The sequence below is a fragment of the Chlorocebus sabaeus genome, chromosome 25, assembly GCF_047675955.1.
Source record: "Chlorocebus sabaeus isolate Y175 chromosome 25, mChlSab1.0.hap1, whole genome shotgun sequence".
NCBI lineage: Eukaryota > Metazoa > Chordata > Mammalia > Primates > Cercopithecidae > Chlorocebus > Chlorocebus sabaeus.
In genome coordinates this window covers 13,078,315-13,088,567 of record NC_132928.1, presented here as the reverse complement: position 1 = coordinate 13,088,567, position 10,253 = coordinate 13,078,315, and the positions used below count along the sequence as shown (strand labels likewise).

Here is a 10,253-nt window from a genome sequence, read left to right as displayed (position 1 = left end):
AGAGAAGTCTTAAAAATCTAGTGTAGAGTAAAAAATAAGAAATGGAATAAGATAGTCAACACAGCATCATTTCTGTATATTAAAAGTCTTACATAAACCAACATTATATATTTTTCAAGGACTCACACAGAGACATCGCAGGAATGAAAGAGACATGAGGGAATGAGATAGTATTTCTTGATCTAAGCAATGGAATTAATTCACTCTGTGTTCCACTTATTCAAACTTTAAAAATAAAGTACTATCGTTCAGTGTTCAAGAAACTGCTAAATACATGGTCAGGGTTTTAAGATATTAGGTTCAGGAGCTAGACAAGCTGCGTTCTAATTTAGTTGATTCGTGTACTAATTATTTGGTCCTTGAGCAAGTTATTTAACTTCTCTGAGACTCCTTTTCTTCATCTATAAAATGAAGATATTAATGGCATTTCCCTCATAAAGAAATTTGAACTATTAAATGGTATAATGTATTTAAAGAACTCAGCATAGTGTCTGGCACACAGGCCCACAATTGGTTTCTGGCTGAACCTGCAATGTGCATCAGGGCAACCCTGTTTCTATACTATTTTAATACCCACTCAAGAGAAGCTCCCCAAAGCAACCTCCTATGCATCTGCATCCCAAGCACCTGCATTATTCCCCTGCCCTAAAGGCTTTTCTCCCAGTTTGAATTAGATTATCCTGGAGTATCATCTAGCCTCTCTTGGAAAAGACATAAAGAGGAAGAAAGAAATTACGTTTTCAACATATTGAACTTTTAAAATAGATACAAAGTATTTACCTAAACTATCTAAATTAATCTTAATAACAACCCCTCAATAGTGTATTTATCCCCATTTATCTAAGCAATTGAATATACTTAACTAGGAATAACATCACACAGCTAGTTAGTGGCAGAGTTGGCTTTGAACCTATACATTAAAAACTCAGTTTATGCATGTAACCAGTATGGCATACTGTTTCTCTTTATCACTTTCCCTAGTATATTTAAGCACCACCAAATCTTATTAAACCCAAACAAGTAAGTCATGTGTCATAGAATTCCTTGTGTGTAAAAACATACTCATATTAAACACCTATTTACTTAATAACCAGCCCAGAAATTACTCTGAACTACATACTTATTTCTGTGGAGAAAGTGGCTTTTTTTCTATATGTGCAATTAAAAAATAGGCCACAAATCTTCTTTTGATTTATAAGCATGAACAAATGTGGTACATTAGGGATGGTCAATTCATTCTGATTTCAAAAGGAAGACCCAGGCAAAATAAAAGTCCAGTGGAGATAAAGAATCTCAGAGAGATTATTACAAAAATACCTGCAAAATAGTGTTTAGTATTAATCACTAGTATTCTTCATTTGTAACGATAAAAAAAGCCAATATTTTAAGGGAAAAAGTTAACACTTGCATGGCTATAGACTTCACTTTGGAAATTCCTCTTAGGACTTTAGCTTTCTATGCACTTTTTTTAAATAGCAGACAGTTCTTCACTTCCCAGTAAAACTGTGAAATTCGACTGAGAATGGCAGATTGAATTGGAGTGTGAATAGTGTGATTTGATGCTACCGCTAGTCTGAAGTGTTTTCCTGTTAGGCCCTTTTACCGACCCCTCCCAAAAGTTTGTTTGCATTTCCTAAAATCAGCTCTCCAAAGTTCAGCCCACTGCAGAACACACAGGCCACTATTATTTTCACAACGCCGAGCACTTTTTTTTTTTTTCTCACAGTAGGGTCCATTTCTCGTTTGATTGCATGTAACAAAATTTGTAGTCTAAAGCTTAACTGATTCAGAATCCTTCATCAAAGTTGTGATACAGGACTTCTGGCAAAATTATCCAAATAATCCCCTATACTCCACTACATTGTTTTCAATTTTTTTTTTTTTTTAAACTTTAGTTTTTTATGGGATGGAGTCTCAAGCTGGTCTTGAACTCCTGGGGTCAAGTAATCCTGCCACCTCTGCCTCCCAAAGCTCCAGGATTACAGGCAACAGCCTGTTTTCAGTTCTTTTAAAAAATAATACTGTTAAATACATATTATACTTAAAGAGCATTTTCATTCATGGGCTCTGCTATGTCTACTCTGTTTCTTTTTTTAATATACACACATATACACTTTTGGTTCATGATCTTAAATCAAAAACACTTCTTACTTCGAGCAAAGTTTCTCATGTTTGAAATTATGTGACATGTTATGGCAATACATGACTATATTGGTACTTTTTTTAAAGATTGTACAATAGATGAAATGGTTCATTATTAATCTGGCTGATGCCTGTAATGAAAAAGTGTGTTCTTGCTTTCAGGCTGCAGACTCAGTATGTAAATCTCTTGTGTTGCTGCAATCATAATATTCCTGCAGCTGTGGTGTCACCTATTGTAATTTTTCTGCTAATAAACAAATTTGAAGTAGCCAGGAATCCTAAATTTTGAGACTAGTTTATCTGAAATATACTCCAGAGAAATAGGAATGCAGTTCTGCTTTGAATTTAATTTAAACAGAAACAGGCAAAACAAATCTCTGTGGAGGATATTTGACAATAATAAAATATTTCTCCCAGCGGGTGAGTTGGTAGCAATTGTATTGTGCAATCCAAGCTCACGTTTCAGTAGGTCATTACCATCATAACAAGCCCTTGGACCAACTGGCATGGACATGCAACATTGAGCCCCTGATGGTCACATTATTTCAGACCTTTAACTTCATGAAGAAACAGACAAATACTCCTGGGAAAGCAGGATTATATTTTGAAATTCCTTTCTTTTCGATTTGTTTCACAATAAGATGCAGTACACAATCCATCTACTGCTACTTGTTTCATTTTGTTATTTCCACACTACCAGGGGGCATGAGAAGCTAGATTTAGAGATTTGAAAGCCCAGATGCACTGACTTAGACACTTTCTTATCTATTGGTCTGTGGTCCTCTCCATTCAGGATGTAAACCATTGTAGATGAAACAAAAGCCTTAAGCATAGCTCTCTTTTCTTTCACAAGTTAATCACAAGTTAATTTTATAACAAGCAAAGTGCACCTCAAGTTTTTTGCAGAGGTTCCAGGATGAAGTATTCTATCTCATTTCTACCTCTCACCTAAATCAACAACTTGAAAAATATAGGTAAGAGAAGTTCTTCCAAGAAATCAAAATTTTCTAATTTTGTTGCTCTTTTGTTTGTCAATAGGGAAAGACAGATTTTTTGGATTCCACCTAAATTAATTCTAAAGCACATAAATAGGCCAAATGAGTAGGATTTAAAAAGGGGTGGTGGGGTGAGGGGGTTGTGAGATATTCTGCAAACAAGTTTTTGAGTCACCATCCATCTGCATCTTTATACGGAGATATAACAGGAAGATGTGACTTGGAAGTTATCAAATAAAATGTATTCTTCATGTGTTTTGTGGAGGTCAAAACAATCAAAGTGCCTTTCATTGGTTTGGTAAGGAAAAAAAGGTTAAGTATTTTTGTCTTGTTATTAAAAAGAAACCCTAACAAAAATGTAGAACCAATATGAAAAGGTTCATTATTTTTGGTTTATTTGAGAAAAGTATAAAAATTTAAAGCGTTTCTCCATCTCATTTTCATATTGGAATCACCTGGAGATCTTTTGGAAGCATTCCAAAACCCAGGCCACATCTTGGATCAATGAAACCACAATCTCTGCAGGTAGGACATGAGGATCAGGAATTTTGACACTCCCCAGGTGATTTCAATATGCAGACAAATTTGGGGACCGCTGGCTTAAAAATCAATTGCTTATAAACAACTGATAAAAATAAAACTGATCCCTTGAAACAAATATATAGTGCATTTGTCAGAGGTACTTGTTGTTTATATATTGAGAAACAATGTGCTGAAATGTCAAAATCCTACTTCATTTCCTTTTACACCTGAGGCATCCATGATAAATATGTCAGCACCAGAAAAGTTGTCCTGTAAGAATTCTAAATTATAAAAACAGCAGGACAGTTCTAATAGGAATTCTTAAAAGTGTGTGTGTGTGTGTGTGTGTGTGTGTGTGCCTAACATATTTTACAATGAGGACCTCGTTGGAAGATTACAGACACGATTTTTCCTTTTCGGTTTGTATCTTGCATTGTTTCAGTCCCATCCAAGCACTTAAAAAATATCAAAAGTAAAACATGTCAGATTTTATGTTGAACTGTTGCCACTCAAAGGACATTAAATGTACATGTACCCTGGAACTCAAAGTATAATAATAATAAAATATATATATATATAAAGACAATACTGAGCTATCCTGTTTGCTAGTGCATCTTAGTCATTTAGGTAATCCGGTGCCCCTAAAAGCAATTCAGTTTAGTGGCCTTTGTGTCATCAGCTTGCTTCTCTAGAGAATCAACCACCTCTGAAAGGTGAGAAATATGGTGGGCAAACACAATGACAAAATACCCTCAAGATAGGCAGAGAAGCCAAGAAAGCACATATTAGCACTTTGGTGATGGCTCCAGGAGGGTCCAGTGGAAGCTACAACTTGACCCTGAGCAGCAAGGCTATAACCTCTCTGAGTGTAAAAGGCAAGAGGAGGCCATTTGCTGTCAGCAGTGCTGTTTAACCCTCTCGAATTCGAAGACAGCTCCCCCTCCTAATTCACACCAATCTCTAAGCTCTGCTTGTTGACTTCCCATTCAGGAAATCTGGTCAGCAACTCCACTGCTGCTACACACAGCCTGCAGCTTGCCGATGAGCTCGGAGCAAGCACATGATTTAATTGTTGATAGAGGGAAATAATGGGTATCTCTAGCAGGTTTTAATATGATCTTAAAATAGGGGGAGAGTTTTCTGTTATGACATTGACATAGAGGCGATGATTTTGAGTAATGCAGGATGATGTGGAGATGCTTTAAGATTAAATAAGAGCTATATAAAGGCTTGTCAGAATGAATTCTAATGTGCCATGAGACACTTTGCATACTCTTAAATATGCAAAATGTCTCTTGGCACCCTAGAATTCATTCTGACAAGCCTTTATATAGCACTCATTTAAACTCTGACTTTATTTTTAGGGAACAGGTACTCAGAGATACTCTTTGAATGGAAGCAACAAAGGGCAGTGTTTGTCGATTTGGTTCTTTAGTGGGGAAAAAAAAAGAAACACAATACAAAAGAGCAGTCAAAAGTGGAAGCTTGTTTAATATTGCTCTACCATCATCCTGAAAGGCATAATAATTTGAGTTACACATCTGAACTGATTGGAGTTACAGAATCATATCTCCTTTTTGCATTTAACAATATATACAATATAAAATAAATACATTTACACAAATGGACATTTGCTGGAGCACACAGTATGGTACACATCACAAAAATATACAATTGATTGCTTTACAGATGTGGAGCCCATCTACAGCTATAGACATGGTTTTATTATTATTATTATTATTTTTACTACTGGCTATAATGCAACTCCTGGATTATTAGAAGCAGTTTAAATTTTTTGTCCTTTTACGATCTTTGCACATAAGACTGCCATAAAATGTTTTCCTAGGCAGGTAAACAGAGACGCTTAAATAATTAAAATACAATCACCAACACCCATTTTCTCTTCTATAAGAAAAATAGCAGTTTTAAATTTTTTATATCTTTTATGTTATCATTTAAATGCAAAATAGTGGAATAAATACAACAATCTGATCTGATTGAAACACAAGTGTAACTACAAGGAGTCACACAATCATATTGCTTTAAATAAGAACGAACCTAAAAGAAGCAAAATTAAAATTAAAATCATATGGCTAAAACATACACCTTTATAACTTTCCAAAACTTCACATTAAGTAAATGGTCTTGCTTGAAACTTGAAAAGACTTCCCTCTAGTGAGGTTTAAGATGAGCAATTACCCTAAAGCCCGTGCAGTTCTTTTTAAATCTACGTTTTAGTTGTATTTCCTATTTGTGAGATACTTACTCTTTTGAAATGCTGAGAGTTAAACTGAAAACTACAAAATTGTATCTCGTTCTTTGAACATATCTCCATCTCAGGTTTTCAGTTGGTTGGCTCTTATTTCTGAAGCCCAAGTACTTCAATGTGATACAGTGAAAACAATGTATATACTGTATATATTTTATTTATATATAGTGTAGTTGAATAGTAGCAACTTAAACCCTGCACAAACTTTCTGGAAAATAATCTTTTAAAACACTTACATATATAAATAATCTTATAGAATCAGCACCTTTTTTTCCCAGGAGTTGTATTTTCTGTTGTTATTTTTAAAGGGATGTGCCAATTTCTGAACTCCTATCACAGCTATAAATTTCAAGTTATTGACCATCTGAATGAATTGCTAATGATGATTTATCTAGAATCACACTACAGTCACTTCTCTACTGAGAAACCACAATCTACAATATAGTCCCATATAGCTAATGATAGATACACAGTATTCCTAGCACTGGGTTGATGTTTCATCAACCCAAGGTATTTTGTTTAAAGCACACAAAGTAGCAATAGTTTTGGAAACGAATCTGCACCAAAAAGTTTTGCAACAACACAGAGCGAGTTAATAACAACATCTGAGAGATGATTGAGCAAAAGCCATATATACAGCATTTAAAAATTAGACTTATCTATATTCTTGAAATATTCAAAGTTTTATTTCTAAGCTATACATTGGTATTCTATAATAAACCATTAGAGAAATTATTCCTTGTTTTGAAAATATTATTATGATTTTGATGTGTATCTGTTCATAATGAATACTTGTTTGGAGTTTCAATCTCTTAATTAATTATTAGGAAGAACCTTATTACTGGTAAGGAATAGAATATACTACTGTAGTCTCCTGAGGAATTGTACATCCAATATTGTCTCTAATTCTACCCTGTGTCTAAAAGCACACACCACAAGAATCCAAACACCACAAGAACAAGACAACAGTCTTTGAATGCAACATAAAATTCAGAAAAGCACAGCAAACATGAAACATTGAAAAGCTGAACTACATTTCTTTTGTTTGTTAGGATTACAATTTTAATTACATCTGTGTACATAGAATAAGACTGTTCACATAGTACAGGGAGCAGCTACTAACACTGGTCCATTGGTATAGCATTTGATGGAGGTTACTGTTTATTGGTTATTCAGCGACTGTAGATTTTGGGGCATCTAATTGATTTCTTCATTAGATTACACCTCTTAACAGTCTGGAACCTGACTGACTTTCATGCTGTGACAATACTGGTTGAAAAGCACATATATTGGCTTAGCTCTTGGTAAAAACTGCAGATTAATTTAAACGAACATTCCTAAATGAATAAACTTATATGGATTAGGTTTTAGAATTTGCTCAGGCGTTTTCTGTCTTTGATGATTTTTTTTTTTTTTTTTTAAATTCTGGCATTTGCCTTATTGCCTCTTAAATGAATACTGGCTCACAGCTCCTTCTGAGACAAGGTCTGTAACTTTGCAAACAGGCAGTATCACATTCCTAACCACCGTGGCAGCTAGAAATCATATGGCAACTGTACCTCCCAAGTAGAGAGGTGCACTCCTGATAATTCTACGGATCTATATCTCATGTGCAGTGCTTATATGTGTGACTACTCAGAGTCACTGTAGGTGTAATCTAATCCTTTGTGTCAGTGAACATTTAGGTAAACTGGAGCTCATGTTAAGAAACTGATGTTTGGGACCAGACTGGCACACAACATAAATTGCATCCGTGATAATATGCACCTTCCCTTCAACTATTGCTTGAGTAAGTTAAATTCCCATATTAATAAATGGCTGAAAAGTGGTAAAGCTGGTACAAAAAAATCTCCATTTGTAAGAAGAAACAAAACATTTTTAAAAATCTTCCTTCAGGATTCATTTGTCCTTCATTATTGTTCATAATTGTTCAAAGCCAGCACAAAATTGCAGTATTCTTATTTCTCTTTAGTATTGCATGAATGAATAAAGCTTAAACTATTCCCTGAAAAAGTTACATAGTAGCTAAACTAACAAATACCTGGAAGACTTGAAAAAACAATTAAGGAATCAAATGGCTGTAACTGATCTAGATGGAAAAGCAATGATAAGAAGCAGCCGATGCAACGTTGCTTAAGTTGTCTAATTAGAGGCTGCTCCCATGAAATCTAATACTGCACTCAGTCAATTCGTATATGTTGCACTGTACTTTTAGGTACGTTGGTTCTCTCTCTTTGATTCCTTAGTCACTGGGGACGGTATGGTTCACAATAAGTTCACTGGCATCCATATTATGGATCTCCATCCTTTGGCAGGGCTGGCTTCCATCTCTTTTCAGTTAGAGACCTCTTTTAAAAGTTCAGCAGCAGAAGGAAGAAAAAGAAAGATGGAAAGAAGATCAGAAGGAAAGGAAAGGGGAAAGGGGAAAGGGGAAAGGGAAAAAGGAAAAAAGGGAAGAAAGAAAAAGGAAAGGGGGACGGAAGGATTTTTTTTTTTTTAACAACTAAAGCTATTTAAAATTTAGAAAACAGGAGGAAGATGAGTAAAGAGAGGAACGAGAGTAGCAAAGAAAAGAAAGAAGGCAGGCAGGCAGATGGGAAGAAAATAAAGGAGAATGGGAATTAGGAATGAAAGAAACAAAGAAATAAGGGAGGAGGGAAGAAGAAAGGGAGAAAAAATAAAGAGGAAGAGAAATGTGGGAAGGAAGAGGAAAGAAGATGATGGAGAAAGTAGAAAGAAACTCATCAGGAAGCTATGGAGGAATCTGAAAGCTGCTTCATAGTCTTGCTGCTAAATTGTCAGTGCAGTCTGTTGATTTTTGATGTTGTTAACTAAACTCTAAGTTTCTTTGACGTCACTCTTGGGTTTATTTTCCCTTTTTCAGCATGAAGGATGGGAAGGCCCAGGGAGCTTTTAGTCAGACCTTGGCCTCCAGCATTTCCAAAAAAAGTTTGTGCATGGGGACTTTGCCTTCTAGTTTGATGTTGTAGAAATGCTGCACGGCCTTGGTAGAGGTCTGCCTCAGGAGTGGCAGTGTCATCAGCATCTTGCCAGCTCGACGAGGGTCTTCCATGTGCTGGCCAGCTTCATAATCCTGCAGCGCCTCATGTAAGACATCCTGAAGCTTCTGAACGGCTTCAACATCTTCTATGTGCATGGAGTCTGTGCAATGAAGCAAAAGATATAAGTAATTATATGAATCATAACAAACCTATGTAGACTAGAGTTATAAAATTATTCAATTAATTATTATTTTTGAACTTCTCTAAGCTTGCAACTGTGATTTGTTCAGAATCTCGCATTTCTTCAGTCTCTACTTCTTTCTAAATTTCCCTACATAATGTCTAATACTAGCTTAGAAGATGGAAATTATTAGAAAAGATCTATGATTTAAAATGTGTATTTTTCCTCCTCAGGCTGAGCAAGAGAAGGCTTTCTTTTAACAGATTACAGTCTTGACTATTTTATTCATTGTCTCATCCAGGTATATATTCACACACTCAACAAACAACCATGGAAGGCCATCTATTAAAAGTATTATCTTAGTGCTGTGTGGGGGAAGGTTGTTTAAAATTCCGATCTTGCCTGGAAAAGCCAGTATTTCCCAAAGAGGGGAAAAAATTGATGACTAAGTTCCTAAGAACTCCATGTGAATACACTGAATCTAGCACTATACAGAAATCACAATACATTATTTATCCTTTTAGGATGTTTAAAGTTGTAGTATCAGTTCATTAAAACGTCCTTCCATAGTCTACTTCCCTGATGAAAAACAAATGGTGTCTTCAGATCACTGAGTTCTGAAATATTTTTCACATTTGTAAAGGTGAACTTTACCCTTAAATGAATAATTTGAACATCTAATTCCATCAAGCAAAGAAAGGGTTAACAAGGTTGCCAAATTATTCTTGTGAGAAATGTGAGATGTGGGGAAAAAATAAAAGTTACAGCTCCAGCTCTAAAGCAGACACTTAATTATATACAAGTTTGAATCATTTAGCACGTTTTATTGATTCTGATGACAGTTTATCTGTTAATTACACATAATGGAGTCTTTGGGGGATTCTTCATGTTTAATAATTCTAGTTCTCTGAGAATGCTGAGCTCTAAGATATATGTAGTTAGCCTAATCTTTCATACAATTCAAACATAGATCACATGAACAAAAAGAGAGAGGGAATGTAATTTAAAAGCAAGTGGCTAAACATATAATAAAAAAGAAATATGGCAAAATAATTAAAAGATAGATATAACCAGTAGCATGTCTTAAAATTTATTCGTATTTTGTTTAGGTTTTTTTTTTTTTTTTTTTTCATTCACATTGT

General features: G+C 35.0%; 1 protein-coding gene across 6 annotated transcripts in view; it reads right to left on the bottom strand.

The window, feature by feature from the left end:
• Positions 1 to 5,125: 5,125 nt before the first annotated feature.
• ESRRG (estrogen related receptor gamma) overlaps positions 5,126 to 10,253 on the bottom strand; it is a 595,005-nt gene continuing 589,877 nt past the window's right edge. For all 6 annotated transcript variants that reach the window (XM_007988442.3, XM_073011508.1, XM_037986155.2 and 3 more), the window contains one exon: positions 5,126 to 9,090. In XM_007988442.3, the coding sequence (XP_007986633.1) occupies positions 8,846 to 9,090 (245 nt within the window). In that variant the 3' untranslated portion in view covers positions 5,126 to 8,845. The remainder of the gene's footprint in view (positions 9,091 to 10,253) is intronic.